At 41.9% G+C, this 17,060-nt stretch overlaps 1 protein-coding gene across 3 annotated transcripts in view; it reads left to right on the plus strand.

Annotated features, from left to right (window-relative positions):
* Window positions 1-16,040, plus strand: part of snx19b (sorting nexin 19b) — a 44,389-nt gene extending 28,349 nt beyond the window's left edge. For all 3 annotated transcript variants that reach the window (XM_080772266.1, XM_080772267.1, XM_080772268.1), the window contains 3 exons: window positions 8,670-8,854; window positions 10,459-10,546; window positions 13,139-16,040. In XM_080772266.1, the coding sequence (XP_080628392.1) occupies window positions 8,670-8,854; window positions 10,459-10,546; window positions 13,139-13,250 (385 nt within the window). In that variant the 3' untranslated portion in view covers window positions 13,251-16,040. The remainder of the gene's footprint in view (window positions 1-8,669; window positions 8,855-10,458; window positions 10,547-13,138) is intronic.
* The last annotated feature ends 1,020 nt before the right edge of the window (window positions 16,041-17,060 follow it).

The raw sequence follows: 17,060 nt of genomic DNA on the forward strand, positions 1-17,060 counted from the left end.
ACTCTACTTAGTTGGCACCACATTAAGTTGAGGACACTTAATGAATGTGAACACACTATTCCCAGTGTCTAGGGCTTGAACTATAAACATTTTAGCACAGTACGTGACGGCCTCACATCATCGTTCCACTTCTCATATTCATGAAGGTCAAATAGCGTCCCCACATAGTCTGAAACTAAGCAGAACAAAAGTCTCACCCTATCTCTAAGGGAGAGGCTGGCCATCTGAGAAATGTAATTTACCGCAATCTTATTCTTTCCCACACTTCACGCCCATAGGTGCTATAGAGCATGTGGTTCCTAAAATTACCACTTTAACCCTATATACAGTAGTACATTGGCTATTTGAAAAAAGCCAGGAAGGTAATGGTCAGGAATACATACACGGTATGCCTTATTAAAATGGCAAATGGGTCCTACAGTCCCTGTGTCCTGTTAACACTCCACCTGAGGTACAGTATAAATGTGCTCAAGCTAAGTCAGACCGAAAACAGTGCCTCAGGTGCAAGTTGTGTTTGTTCATCCGATACGTCATGTGGCATTGCTGTGTATTTAGGTTGAAAGGGAGAACGGAGAGGTTTGTATGGACAGGAGGGTACTGTAGGCAGGAGAGACCAAGCCTGGAGTCGAGGCATCTGGAGCCAATTAGCGTTAACTGCTACACAGCACAGCGCTGAAGGCACCCACATAAACCGACCGTTAAGATGTGTTTATTTGTTGTTTTTCACTCTGCATCATGTCTGTGTGATTGCGCTCCAACTAACGAGACAGACAAAAGATGGTACAGGATGTACCATCTTTTATTAGACGGGACTCTCTGGCTGTAAAATATTGAGGAGAAACATGGTCTGATGGCTTAATAATGATGAATATTATACTGATGTGTTTTTATTGTACTGATGTGTTTTAAAATAACCAGTCTATTCTATTATACTGAACATGTGTTTTAAAATAACTTTAAAAAGTCAACCAGTCTATTCTATTGTAAAGCACTTTGGTACAACTTAGTTGTTATTTAAATGTGCTATATGAATAAAGATGGTATGGTATGGTATGCAAAATGCATTTTTTTAACATCATTTATTAAAAAAACAAATCCAGCACCTTTTGTTAGGGAACTCTTGAGACACAGAATGTATTGAAAAGATTTCCTAATGGAAGGACAGGCTATAGTAATTCTGGTGCATGTGATTTAGTGAGAGTGTAAAACATCAGAGACAGTAGATTTTCATCAGTTTTGTGTTGAGAACTTGTCATGCACTGCATTCTGTAGTATAAATTAATATCACAGTTGATGAAAACTCCAGTAGAGGATGTTATGTGGTCCATAGATGGTATCAGTGTGATATATCTTGCTGCATAAATGAAACAAAGTTTTGAACAGCTTTCCGATTCGGCTTTGGGTCTTAATCTGGAAGGTACGCAGGAATTGAGACCAGCGGTTAGTGTGGATAATCAAGTTATGAAATGCCCCGAACTCAACATCTGTGTTCTGTTCATTTGCACTTGCTATGCCCGCCATACTAAATATTCCCTGCTTGTCCCTGACAAATTGTGGCCCGGTAATCAGATATAATGTGATTAACTTGATAGTACTTTGATTGGTTTCAGAGGAGTGGAAATTTAGGCCTGGAAACATGTTGAATTATTTGCCAAGCTGCATGCCTTCTCTTAGATCACAACCCAAACTTAGACAGCAACATCATATTAATCTAAACTGAAGTGTGAAGTGTGAAGCCAGATTTGGACTATCTGTTTTTGGTCCAGCGGGCTGTTTTAGTATTGCAGTATTACGTGACATGTACCAATCCCACCTTCTCAAATAAGGAAAAGTACTACTTGCGGTTCTTTAATTTTCCTCCTCGTTTGCTCGAGCCCCTCAAAAACGCTTTAATGTGCTCCACACTCGCACAACCGTAAGGAAAACGCTGCCCTCTCTTTTCTGGGTCTGCCTGCCCGGGAAGCTGGATGCTACAGCAGCCACGCTGTTCTCTTCAGCCAGGGTGATTGGTAATAATAAACTTTTATTTATATAGCACCTTTTTGAACAGTGTTCCAAAGTGCTTAACAACATAATTAAAACAATCAGGTAATCACAAACATCACAACCAAAAAATATAACGACAACATTATCAGGTGGTGGTACGTCGCATAGAGGCTGCTTGGTTGTTACAGTATGTGCCTGTACAGCCAGTGGGGGTCGTGACATGGATTAGTCGAAGTGCTGGATGTGTTAATGGCGGGCGTCATGTTTGAAGATCTCTGGACTGAGCTGCAGCCAAAGGTCCACAGTAGAATCCTTAATAGCGGCGCATGCCGCTCAGATTGGTAGGAATGCCACCGTGTTTTTGTCCAGTGCCAATATGTGGAGGCCAGGTTGATTGGGTTACAGAGTTGCATACTATTTTCATAAACGTCACCAGAGGAAGAGACTTACTAATTTCTTACTACTGTGGTGACGTGGAATTGTACACTAACACATCACTTTTCTGAGGATTTATAAAGGTACACTTATTTATTAAGTATTTATTATTTATTCTACTACTGAAGCACAATGCAATTGATTCAAGGCTCTTCTTCCTATGTTTCATGCAGTCAAGAGCTCAAGGTAGAACCTTGCACAAACTATGAACTGAAAGTCACACAAAATCCTGTCAATTTATGCAAGAAATGGCATAATGTTGTGCTTTTATTATTAGTATTATTTGGGGGTCATTTTCCAGACAAGTGCTCTGTCATGAGTAAAGTGTACCAAAGTCTAGTATTTCTACGCGAGTAAACCAAGTTTATGTTGATCCAAATCTTATCCACAAATGAGACTGGACAGGTCTGGAGTCTTTGGACACTCCAACAGACCTTCAGTGTGGGGCTAATGCGTATTGTAAATGAACCATATCGAGGCCAACGTGCTAAGATGTGAAAACCAGCCTCATGTCAACATTCTTCCTCCAACAAGTCACAGACCATGCATTAATTGCCTCGCTCACTTCTCCAAATTAACATCAGCTTTCCTTTCTCTTTGCCCGCATAACCATCCAACCCGAGCCCTGTGTCCATGTCACTTTTTCCAGGCTAATTCTAAATGTCAATTAGACAGGGTTATTTTCCAGCTGGAGTATTTTGTAAGTGATTGTGTTTATATTTTTTCAGTGTCAAAAGAAATAAGAACACACACACTAGGACTGTGAAAGGGGTTTGTTTTAAATGGGAGTGGCAGGTGGACGTGTGCAATAGTGGTACCAAACAATAATTACAGTGTTCGTCGTGTTAATACCATAGTGGTAGTTGGTGTTAAGTATTTATTGCCAAGAACATTTACACATACCGTGAATTTGTCAGTGGCCATTCTGCGGTGCCAGGGACCGGCTCCAGCTTTTTGTCAAGGGCAAGTGACAAGCACTTAACATGCATATATTTAGTTGTGGTTGGAAAATGGAACACCCAGAGGAACCCACCTGGACGCGGGAAGAGCACGCAGAAGGTTTCCACTCAGAACCCAGTAATATTAAAAACCCATGGCCTTCTTCCTCTGGGGCAGCAATGCTATAAGCACTGAGCCAGCGTGCCAGCTATAGTTGTTGGTGTTGTTGTTGTGGCAGCAGTAGTAGTAGTAGTAGTAGTAGTACATTGTTGTGGCAGCAGCAGTAGTAGTAGTAGTAGTAGTAGTACAAGTGTAGTAGCTAGTGGGAGTTGTAATGGTATTAGCAGTAGAATTGTTTCCATCCTCTCCAAACATGGTCATATGGTGTATTGCTTTCAGTGTCTGGTCCTGTATCTATAGTAACCACTTGCTCTAAGCCCTCACCTCACAACTATTTTTTTAATATTCAGATTTCAGATGTTTTGGGCAGACATGCCCAGAATAAGGACACAGGGTTCAACATGGTTGACTGAGCTTCATAAAACACAAGTACTGTAGACCCCCCCACCCATTCATTCTGTTGTAATAAACATCTTTCATAGAATGCTGCTTAAGGTAAAATGGTCTAATAACAGCTTTATTATGAATTCACACATTGTGAAAGAAATTCAACCAAAACCAAAATTCAACGTAATGTTAGAAATATTTGGAGACACACACACACACGCACGGTCACACACACACACACACACACACACACACACACACACACACACACACACACACACACACACACACACACACAAACACACAAACACCCATATACTGTATGGACCACAGAGTGCAGTATATACTGTATGCAGTATATATATTGATATCCAGTTGTCCAGAACGGATGTTACGTTTTGCCGAGACAGTGTATGGAAAGTTATTGCATCTGTAATATTGATTCCATTCTGTAAGTAATGTAATGTACAGTAAGTAAAATGCACAAGTGCACTACAGCGATACAGTAGTACTGTAGGTCGTCTTCCATCAGACAATAAGAACGCCAAGTGTGTGGTCTCATCTCAGAACTAATTCACTCTTTTATTGCATAACATTTTGTTAGCATAAATCTATATATATATATATATGGACCTGGCGCAAAAATAATTAATCACATTGTTGAGACCGCTCTCTTGAACGTTTTGTAATGTGGCTGAGCCCCCTTGCTTTTATTCTCGAATAGCCTGTCTCTGACCCACGGCTTCCTGCATATTTAAAGAAATTGGAGCGTGCAGAACTTAAGTTGATGAAAGATTTTCCTTCTTGCAAGAGCAGGCTCAGCTACTACAGGCTGGCGTCATTCCATGACATTTATCAGGCTGTCAGTTTCAAAAAACGACACGAACTTGGCTTAGGGAGAAAGTTACATCAAGTTTCCTGCGTTGAGACGAGACAAGATCAGATGATTTGCTGTTGGGCAGAGTTACTGCCAAATTGTTAAAAAAAAAAAAAAAAAACTTACTGTGCGTTCGTGGATGTTTTGCCATCAGAGCCGCTAATCTCTCCAGAGTCTACCCGACCGGTGACCCGGAAAAGGTGATTTGTGGGTGGTATTTTGTCTTAACTATATTTCCTCGTTGAGTTCTAGGTAAAACAAAGAACATGCAGGTGTGTGTGTGTGTGTGTGTGTGTGTGTGTGTGTGTGTGTGTGTGTGTGTGTGTGTGTGTGCGTGTGTGAGTGTTCTGGTGGAACGTATTATGGCCTTGGGATATAACTGTCAACTTATTGTCCTTGTATTTGGAAGTCTGGGCCATGTCCATAAACTTGTGCTCAGGGGTCTGCAATTGGGTGGATTGCAAAAGACAGATGCAAAAAAGTTGGCTAAATAGTAAATACTGTTCTGTCTCAGCTACTATGGGCAGTCTGTCTATCTGGAGAAGGCGTTGTTTCATTTATCCCTAGGTGGCTTAAAAAAACCAAAACAAACATCTGTCTAGTAGTGTCAAGTAATAGTATGTCATTTTTTCTTCTTTTCCCTCTGTGTGTTAAGCATGTGCAGCAGTTATATCTGGTTGGACCATATAATGTAACCTAATTGTGTGTGTGTGTGTGTGTGTGTGTGTGTGTGTGTGTGTGTGTGTGTGTGTGTGTGTGTGTGTGTGTGTGTGTGTGTGTGTGTGTGTGTGTGTGTGTGTGTGTGTGTGTGTGTGTGTGTTGGATCAGCGCATCTACAAAATGTACACTCGTGTGAAGTGAGCGGTGCCTTTTATCACAATGACCATGTACTACAGTATGATAATGAAGTCATCAAAGTTCCGTAAAAAGCCCATAGACTTGGCTACCACTACTGTGTGCTGGTGGTGGTGAGCAATCTCATTAAAATCAATGGGAAAAGGAAACAGACATTACAGAAATCGCCATATTATGGGAGTAAAATGCTGGGGCATGCATTTCCAACCTTGCATCATTCCAGAGTAGTCTATATCTATAAATCCACAAATCTCCATATCCGTCTGTTTGTGTGTCTTTCGGTATGTGTCACTTATTTATGCCCATATGGAGCCCGGATTTCATCAATATGATGAAATCATGACTTCATAGACTGCACATGGCCTCCAAGTTGTATAAGTGTATACTGCAGTAAAAGTAGGTTGGGGAAAGCATGCGTTCCCGACGGGAATCGTCCTAGTATGACTACATTATTGTAATATTAGTAATTGTAGTCATTTTAAGTTTGTGTTAGTTTAGCATGCAGTGCTAACATGATGCGTTAGTCCTATAGTTGTCAGTGTCCCAACAAACTGTAGCTCCCTGTCCTGTGTGCTGTGTAGCCGTGCGGAGCAGTGACCTGTCATAAGTCAGTGTGATTTAATGAGCTTGTCTCTGGGCGGCATGTGGTGGTGAATGGACTCACATAATCATCCTCCTACTGGGCTCTTAACTAGCCTTGACCAAAATAAACACTGTTGTTGGGGAGGAGGCCAGACCAGACCAGACCTCACTGATAACCAAAAGAATTCCCACGTAACCCAAGCTCCAACCGCGGCTCTCACATCCTACATACAGTACTGTAGTTGTAATAGAGTCTTAATTTGTTGATTTGTTTTAGTCCCAGCTATGGAGTACATCATGTAACTTTAGCAACTCATGCTGTGCATGCAGGTTGAGGTGGTATGGTTTCTTATGAAAAGAGGTATACAGTAAACATCAGAGTTCGCAACGGACCTGGAAATTAAGGCCCGGCCTTAACTAGGCCCTAACTGATGAGCATCATGTTGTAACAATCAGCCTTTACCTTGAAAGGAAAATGATTAACTAAAGGAAATCGGTGGGTTTTTAGCTTATCCTTTTATATACTCAAGCCACACACAAAAGACAATTAAGCAATGAAATAGTAAAGAAAATAGACAAGGCTTCAAACCCTATTTCTTTCCCTAATCAACAAAAGAAATAAACAGACAAATCAACAATCTATAGTTATTATTTCAAATAAACCCCTCCCAACGCAACCAAGTCCCATCGTCTTGTAACCCCTCACAGCACAACCTCAAACGTAAACAAAACAATTGGGCGACACCACGCGAGGCAGCTGCTTTATATCATAAAAACTGTCCCGCGACAGTCCTCTTCTTGGCACACTACACTGCTGCAACAGTATAGTTCCTTCCACTCCAAGCTAAACAAAAGTTTGGGCTACCTCTTTTATATTTGTAATCCACAAGAACAAGACGCTTGGAATTATCTCACAGGCAGGAGCAGCTCCAATGGACACGTTCCTCTTCCACGGAGCTCGATAGTTCTCGCTTCTTGGCTGCAGTTTACTTTTAGTTTTTAGGATAACAATGTTATAGGCCTGTTGCGTTTGTGTGTCGACTTTGACCTGTGCGTATGTACAGTGCGTACTTATTGTGGTTTCTGCCATTAGTCTTCAGATGCACATCTCAGCTGTTTCTGATTGCTCAGGTTAAAGCTACAGTACAGTGCAGTTATACAATGAGCAGAGAATGTCCTTAAATGATCTTAGCAGTATGATATACTTAGAGCATACAATAGACAGTGTGATCAGAGTTCAGTATCGCTTTTAGAAGTTATGAAACACAGATAAAAGCGTAATAGAGTGAAGAATCATTGCCACCACAATATTCATCCGACAGCAGTCGGTAATCTAAAATGACACGCTAATGACATAACTTCATTTAGGAGGAGGGCTCCTCATGTGTCAACAATGGATAAGCGTGTCATAAGCCCTGAAGGGAGGTCCCTGTTTCTTTTAAGCTGTATGTGGTTTTGAACAGCGTTGCATAAGAGTGTCTGCATGCTGTTAAATCATTTTGGAAATAGTTTTTTTATCATGTCTACACATCTCAGCAGAGTCTGGAGTCGGAAGACTCGGAACTGTTATGTGTAGCGTATGTGTGTGCGCGCGTGCATCTCAGTGTCTTGTATTTTTTTGTGTGCGAGGAGTCATTATTATTGTTATTATTTAGGGTTGTCCCGATCCGTGTCATTTTCGGAATCTGATCGGGAGCCATAAAACGTGAGCGGGACATCCCTAGTATCAAAGGACACTGGAAATTGTCTGTGATTTGGGATATTGTACTATTTTGATATGGCATAAACGTGTTCTATAAAATATAAGTATCGGATCGGGAAAAATCTCTATCTGCAGATGCTCGAAATCAAATGATGGGATCGGGAGCAAAAAAATTTGATCCCTAAATCCCTAATTATTATTAATATTATTATTATTTCGTTTGGTTTGTTGTTGTTTTTAAGATTATTGTCTAAAGCAGAGAATGTACAGTAAAGTGAAGGTAGAAATAGAGGGAATGTGAATGACATGAGATACTGAAGCGTGGACATGCGCTATGTTTGCATACCATGAACCACATTAGACTGTGTCTTTTAGTCTTCACATTTGGGCTTTAAATAACCTCACTTAAACAGTCTGGATGGCTGTTGCTTGCGGTCATGCTTTCAGACCAACGATGGTAAATCTCAGTGTCTGACAGGGTCAGGTCACAACCCGCTGGGCTCCATGTTTCCCAGTCATCCCTCGATAGTCATTTAATAATGATGGGCGCCCCAGCGGCTCACCTGGCAGAGCACACATATATCAAGGCTCAGTCCTCGCTGCATGCCTTGATTGTGAATGTCGATGCGCTGCGAGCTTGCAGATTTATTATTATTTATTGTTTATTAAAATATTGAAAACATTTTGACAAATAATTGCTTACAATGAATGTTTGCCTAATTTATTGACTTGGCTGTGGTAATAAAAACAAAGGTTTCTTTCTGTGTGGCTGTGTGTGCATATCAGATGGCTGGACGTGAGCGTGGCCAACCTGACCTGTACCCAGTACTGGGTGAAGTACCTGAGACTGCTCCAGGAGGCAGTGTGGCCGGGGGGCTCGCTGCCCTCGCAACCCCGCCCCGAACGCAGCCCGCAGCAGAAAGAAGATACCAAACAGCAGGCCCTGCACAGCCTCCTCAAACTAGTACCTGGTATATATAAACACACACACACAGACACACATACACAAAGCTGTGAAGACCTTCCCATTGACGACATTCATTCGCTTGTCCCACTCCAAAACCCTTATCCTTAACCCTTGACCCTAAACCCTAGACCAACCCTTTTCATATTAAGGACCATTATTTATTCTGCATTTGAGCCACGGACCACCATGACATTTTTGGCTCCATTTTCGAGCATTCTAAATGCACTATTTGGGGATTTAGTGTTCCCGCACTAAAGATGGTATTTTGGTAAATAAATAAACCAATCACTGTGCCACATGCCATTGCCTTTAAGAGATCCCTTATGCCCAGTGCTATTGCTTCATAGCCTTACGGTCTCCCACGGAAGAGTGATGCATCCCCCCCCCCCCCCCCCCCCCCCCCCACGTGCCGTTTTTTTTTGAGTGGTGCAACCACTCCAAGGAACAGCAATGTCTATGTGTTCACCTATGTGTTGGTTAATGAGCACCAGTATAATGAGTACCAGTAGGGGCGCTGTTGTGCCAGAAACAGAGAGAGGGATAGTGCTGCACTGTTGCCTGCTAATGAGAGAGAGAGAGAAAGAGAGAGAGAGGTGGTAGCGGGGGGGGGGGGGGGGGGGGGGGGTGAGTTGCACCACTCAGTTCACACGGGTGTGATTTTTTTCTCCACCGTGCACAGAGCCAAGAACACTCGTCTTTTCATTGAGTCACAACTCGCTCAAATCTCGCTCATTTTCAACATTTCAAAGCTGTGTTATCATCGAAATTCAAGCTTTCATTTGGTATATAGATTCTGCGTGTAGGCCGTCTCTACGAAATGGTATAAAGCGAAAAAGCACTGGTGGTCCCCGGACCGCTGGTTGAAAACCACCGCCCTAGACCGTCCTAGACTAAGGTCTTGCACCTTCTCATCTCCATGATTGTCTGCCTAGATATGTCCCTAACCGCCCCCTCAGGTCCTCCACTGCTGGCCTACTCGAACTCCCTAAAAAGGTGGTTACTAAGAAACATCGTGAGGCAGCATTCTGCTTTTATGGGCCAACAGCCTGGAATAAACTACCAGACAGGCACCCTCTATAGACATCTTTAAGACACAGCTTAAGACTCACCTTTTCACTCTTGCTTTTAGTGCTGTTAGTTTGCTTTTAGTATTAAAATATCTGTTCTTATTTTTGTACCACTGCCTGTGCCTGAATTGCCACTGTGTTATGCTCTTTACTATTGTCCTATTATTTTAATGTCTGTTTTAATGCCGTTTTGTTTTACTTGTGTTTTGTTATTCTTTCTGCGCTGTAAAGCACTGTTAAGCTGCATTTATTTGAAAGGTGCTATATAAATAAAGTGTATTATTAGGACCGATACAATGCCAGATCTCCCCTTTCTATTCTGGTGGTAATATCTGACACTCAAAGAGAAGTACAACAAAGAGAGAAAGACCATCAATGCGAACAGCACTGATAGAGTATAGTGTTTTCTTTGAATGATTTGAATGATGCTGTGTTTTACTGTGTCACCTCCATATACTGTATGTAACCGTTGTGTTTTACTGTGTCACCTCCATATACTGTATGTACAGTAACCGTTGATTTCAATGTGTTGCGTCTGTAGATCTAGTGACGGACATGCTGGGCCCCGACAAATACAAACTAAGCTGGCAAACGGCACACCAGTCTCTGCAGAATCCAATCATAAACAGGTACTGTACATGCACTCACGCACGCATGCTCACTCACGCTCACTCACGCACGCACACACAAACAAACACACAAACACACACACACACACACACACACACACACACACACACACACACACACACACACACACACACACACACACACACACACACACACACACAGAAAGAATAAGGTGTTCTTTTTGTATTATGTTGTTCTTTAAGACTCTGGCTATAGACTACAGTATTATGTTTGGGGTAATTGTAATTTTTGGACGGACCAGATGATGGAAATGCATGATGGATAAGAATCTGCTTCTCTGCATTGGGGAGACCACAAATTCTGACCAATTCTACAAACAAAAGTGCAAGAACTCATCCTTGTATAGACAGTGTTCTCCAGACCTGCGGCAAACCAACCGCTTGGCTCTTTTTTTTAGCTACAAGTCTTCCACGACTTTATCTGGACTGTAGATGGGTGAACCACGGTCCCACTGACAGTTCTGAGCTGATGGACATCTTCCGATTGCAAAAGGGAAGGCAGCTTAATGTGTCTTTCGTCTGCCGTTTCCTTGGCCGACCGCTGCGTTTCCGGTCCTAAACCTGTTTCTTTGTGCCTCTGCAGAAGAGCTTGGACAGCACATCTGGAAACAACCTGTATGCCTTGAAATGTCTGCCTGTGAGAAAGCAGAATGACCGCCTTGTGTCTTGTTGCTATGTTCACTCTTACCACGGTGTAAGATTTAGTTTAGATTAAACCGTCTCCAGCAACCTCGCCGTCATTAAGGAACCTTACCTTAGCTGTTCCTCGCCCACGTTTTATTCTTCCTACACAGCTGTTTCTGTCTCAGTTAATGATTTTGCTTCAACCTACATATTTAGTTGATGATCATTATAACATAATTGTTTAATCATGTACTGAGCATGTGTAGAAAATCCTTAAGTTATTTAAAAAAAATATATATATATATATATCTGGGAAGTTGTCTGTTACTTTGTTAGTGTGTTTCTTTAAAAATATCACTGGAATATTTCACTATTTCCAAAGATATTATATTTCCTATTGACACTAATGAGGAAGACAGAATAACCCTATAAGACAAATGTTTTTGTGAAACATCCAAAGTGCCTAAAACTTTGGCACAGTGCTGTATATATTCTATAGTTTTATGTAGCTGTCAAACCAAGCAGATTTCAGCTCATGCATTTTCATAGACATCAAACGCTTCTGTACATTTGTGCCTACGTAGCACTTTTTGGAAGGGTCTGGAGCACGTATTATTCAAGGCTGTTACATAAGACCATGTCTTATTTCTGCACATAGAGAGAAGAAGATGTACTCTAGAGGTGGGGGTGTGCACGCTTATCTGACACACCAAAGGTCCAACGGAAATCACCTGTTGCTCCAGACATGCGTTGCGTTGTGCTTGCGGTTATCCTAGAGGTGGGCTGTGGGTCTGTTCACTGTGTGATAGTATATGCAGTGGTTCCCAGTGGTACTGCTGGGGACTATTTACTGTATCCTACCAGGGAGTTAACTACATTCCTACTACATTGCATTCACCTTATTAGTCCCAGGTTGAATTAATTTGATTGATTGATTTGTCAGTACTCTCTGGAAAAGGCAATTAGCCTCGCATAATCATCAGCGGAATAAGTGCATAGAACATCAAAACTATTACAACAGTCGGGTGACATTCCACTGTGTTAACGCGACTGCCAGGTATTTATTAATGAATTAGTCCGCCGCCACTGCGAGCGTTTTCTTTCAGTGAAGACCCTTATTTTGAGACGTGAACCGCAGTGAAATAAATGCTGTGTAAAGTGATGGGCGATGGTATTTTCTTTCACCGCGACCTTCAGTTCTTTAGTTATTATGGGCCGTGAATAAAGCTTGTTTTGACCAAAAAAACGACATTTTGGGTAAAGAATCCAAGATAAATATTTACATTGAAGTGGACGGAGACAGACTTTTCACTTCCGGTTTGTCTGTCTACTAGTGACCTAAAGCCATTCATCACGTTGGCGAAGAGCGCAATCTAACATAATCAATGAAAACGCTGAAATGACTAGTGTACTCGTCAATGGCAGACAATTTGATATGCGGATAAAACATTGTGTTTTTACTGGCTGTCCTATAAAGCAGTGGTTCCCAAACCTTTTAGCCTGTGTGACCCAAAACTGAAATGAGATATTCGCCCGGGATCCAAACTAGTGAAAATAGAAGATCTACAAGCTCACAACGTGATGCTTCGCACCGCGTTGTGAGCTTGTAGATTGGCTAGTTTCACTACTTCTTAAATATTTGTTCTAATTCATGGAATATTTTGGATTTTTCTTTATTCGTCCTGAAATTACTGGGAAAAAAACCATCAAACTTTTTAATTCATAAAGTTTAGCTTTTTTTTTTGGGAATGTTGAAAATGTTTTGAAGTAATAATAAAAAAACGAATGAATAGGAAACAAAAACCAAGTGTTCACGACCTGGCCCATGCGGTGTTTGGGAACCATTGCTATAAATAGTGGTGTTGAAGGGAGTATATAGTTCATATACATAGACTGTGATGTGGAGGTGCATGCAGTGTCTTATATTGTAACCTATTTGCCCCTCAGACACCTAGTCTACTGCATATGTGACCTTCTCCTGGAGTTCTTGCTTCCTGAAATGCCAGGGGAAGACTTCCAGAGAAGTCTGCTACAGAGCCTATCCAAGGGCCCAGCATGAAGACATAAGAACCGGTCCTCCCCCACACACACACACGCACGCACGCACGCATACACACACACACACACACACACACACACACACACACACACACACACACACACACACACACACACACACACACACACACACACACAGTCACACACTTTAAGCAATTAATATTGCTCATTTGACCCAGATGAACTGATAGTAGTATGTGTGAACTTTAGGCTGGGGGGGGGGGGGGGGGGGGTGTTCAAATGAACTCATCTGGCTGAGAAGACTGAATATTCATTGTCCTCATCTTGGATGTCTTGGATTTGGCCCCTGAGGCCAGTCTCGGTCTGTCTCCAATTTAACCTTGATGTATTGACGTAGTATGTAGCTCTTGAACATGGTGTGCTGTACACATTTGTGCTTACACAGACACACGCACGCACGCACACACACACGCACATGCGCGCGCACTCATCGCACATTCGCAGCCGTTTTGATTACACGAGAACACCTGGTTTGCGTTTGATGCCGGCTAGTCTCTTGATGTGCCGTCGCTGAACCAACAGATCACATCTAAATGTGCGGGGGAAAGCCAGGTCCTACTCTCCACATCCAGCCTCTTCCTGCTGCACTAAAACCTCCGGATTTGGGACAAACTCACTTCAGATGGTCTTCACACTACTCGGCCCCCCTCACCTGCTTTCCGGGAAGCTGGCTTTCTTTGGCCTTTCTCCCTCCGTCACAAGCGCACCGTGTTTTGCTTTGCGTCCTCTATGAGGTATTAACAGAGGGAGTTTGTGTTTTCGGTGCTGCGAGCTCCATCCTTAAGCCATTTTTGTCGGGAACCCCTTTTGGTGTTAGCATTATGTTATGCTTTAGCTATTGAAAAATAGCAGATCTACAAGCTCATAACGAGCTTGTAGGTCTACTATTTTTGAAAAATCGAAGAGCGACTGACGTAGAAGACATTTTTTTAATCTGATCTCGGGTCAGAATGGAAAACTGTCAGGATGTAGAAGACATTTTTAGAATCTGATCTCAGGTCAGAATGGGTTAAACTCCCACTAGGGTCTCTGTTAGAGCCACGCAAGTGTGATTGTCACACCGACTGGGACTGGATTTCCTAAATCTGAACCATCCTGTGACCAGCAGACTATACAGTAGGATGTTCTGTGCACTGAAAGCTCCACATGAACAATAAGATCCTCAACACACAGTTGAGGAAAAGGGTCATCTTTCCCATCAGCCGTAATCAATAGTTCAAACTCAATCATCTGAAAATATCTTTGATTCATATTTCAGGTAATTGGTCTCTGACTATGTATTAATCTATTTTCTCTGATTGTCTGGTAACCTTGCAAAACACTAGAGGGGTCTCGGTGCCAATACTGACCTCCCCACTAGGGGTGTGCGTGTGTGTGTGTGTGTGTGTGTGTGTGTGTGTGTGTGTGTGTGTGTGTGTGCGTGTGTGTGTGTGCGTGTGCGTGTGTGCGTGTGTGTGTGTGTGTGTGTGTGTGCGCGTGTGTGTGCGTGTGTGTGTGTGAGCGCATGTGTGTGTGCGAGCGATAATGACTTGAAGATATATGAAGTGTTTCGCCTGCACACAGCAGCTCCTGCCCCAGTCGGTGACCATGCCTTAAGTTGTTGGATCAATCTCATGCAAACAAAATATTTATTTTTATGTATCTGAAAATATACATAATGGACCAAATATTATTTGAAGGGGCCTGTATGTGAAATTATTTGTTAATTATTATTTGCAAAGCACTTTTGAAAATGTATTTGGAGGGTCCAAAACACATTTTGAAATACATTTCTGGCCAAATTTGTTATGATATTTTGAAATATTCCGGTGAAGTACAGTGTATAATATACACACGGTCGAATATTACGTCACTGTTCCCCCAATACTGACCTCTCTGCTGCCTGTTTTATGAAGGCACATCTTATTGTTGCTTGTTGCTTTTCTTGTCATTTTACTTTTTGAATTTGCGTGTGAAGAAATGATACTGTCGGTAACCAACCATACACATACTGGAAACACCTCAGTTAATGAAGGTATTGCGAAAAGGATTCTTGTGGCTCTAATGAGGTTTGATGTGCAGCTGTTTCCAACGCAATTTAAGTCCACACAATCTCTTTGTATAGTATTGAAGGGTAAATACAAAACCCTTCAATATTATTGAGCCAATTAAAATACTTTGCAGAACACACATGTAGGTTTACTGTACGAATTGTATGTACTGTATTGGTTTTCATGAAGTCATTGGACCACTCTATATTTTCGATGTCAGCTTTTAACTATGTAGCAACTGTGTTTGGCCGGTGATGAAGTAAAAAACGTAGCGTTCCGTTGTCTAATCTTCTGAGATGAGCCAACAGGGGGAGGTTATCCCTGTTATCTAAATGCCATTACAATCGTGTGTGTGTGTCTGTGTGTGTGTGTGGTGGGGGGGGGGGTGTTTCCTTGTGCCTGTATCAGTACATTTACTTAATGTTTCAATATTAGCGCACTATAGTCCCATTTCAATTCAAGCTTCGGTGAAAAAGTGTACCGTGACACAAGGAAGTGTCGACATGCCGCTTCTTTGCTAAATAATTGAGGCGTTTGTCATATTAGTCTGTATGTGTCTCTAATTAATCTTGTGTCAAAAATAATAAATAATTTTCTATATGTCAAATGCTCTGAACGTACAGTATTTCTCTCAGTGCAGCTCTAGTCAATGGATTTTGTGTCACATAGTAGTTTTAAACGTTTGCTGTTCTCGTGCTTCAGCATATTTTCCCAAACAATAAAACAACCAAATGTGGGTTATTAAAGCTGTTGTTCACACTCATTATTTTCCTGGACTTGGATGGGGCGATATGTTTTACAAGAAAAACACTTCAACTTAATTCGGCCTGGCGTCGATGAGTTGTATTATCTTTGTTTAAGTTTAAACATTTAGCTTTGACTGGCCTCGATGTTGTACCCTGCAGTTATTAAGCAATGAAATGTTCTGTAAAAGAGATGATTTGGGACAATTTGTTTACTGCCATTTGACATGGAAAATGATCGGTTAATCCAGCCGAGCCTCCGCGGAGTGTTGTTTAGCTTTCGTTGTAAAGTCATTATACTGTAGGTGGAGGAGGAAAACACAGGAATTATTTGTAGAGTTGTTTATCATCTCTCCACAGCAGAAAACCATTAAGTGTGCCTCTTCGGGGGCGGAGGTTGTGTGAATTTATGGATATTGTTTTAAACCTGGCCATCGCACATAATCATTTTCACCCATTTGTTTCTAGATCTTTTTACATGTTGATGGATATTGGTGAAGAACAAAATGCACCTTGGTCTCTTTGCCAAGTTCCTGCTGTGCCCTGGTCTCATGGTCCAGGTCCAATAACAACAAAAAGTGTGCATGAAATCCTGTAAACATCCTATAATTAAGATCAGAACAGCTTGTTGGATGCTGCCCCGGGGATTGGTTCCAGAGGTAGTGGAGAGTCTGCATGACTGAGAAATTCACTAAGCAGAAATGGGACATGCAGATAAAAACGAATGCCTCTGACTGAAACTTAGGACGCATCCACCAGTACATTTCTTTAATTTAAATTGTATTTATTCCTGTGCTTCTCAAATTGCGTTCCAGGGACCCCAAGGGTTTCTTGAGGTGGTTCCAGGGGATCACCACTCCCCAGCAAAATTTGTTAAAGTTTAACCCCTGCCCACTTATACAAGCTGGAATGGCTTAGGGTTGACGACAGAGTACAGCATCTAGCAATGGGTCTGGTCCACAAGATTCGCTACACCACCAAGATACACATGTACCTAAATACTTCCTTAATGTCGAC

The sequence above is a fragment of the Protomyctophum bolini genome (assembly GCF_963924005.1).
Source record: "Protomyctophum bolini genome assembly, chromosome: 9".
Lineage (NCBI taxonomy): Eukaryota > Metazoa > Chordata > Actinopteri > Myctophiformes > Myctophidae > Protomyctophum > Protomyctophum bolini.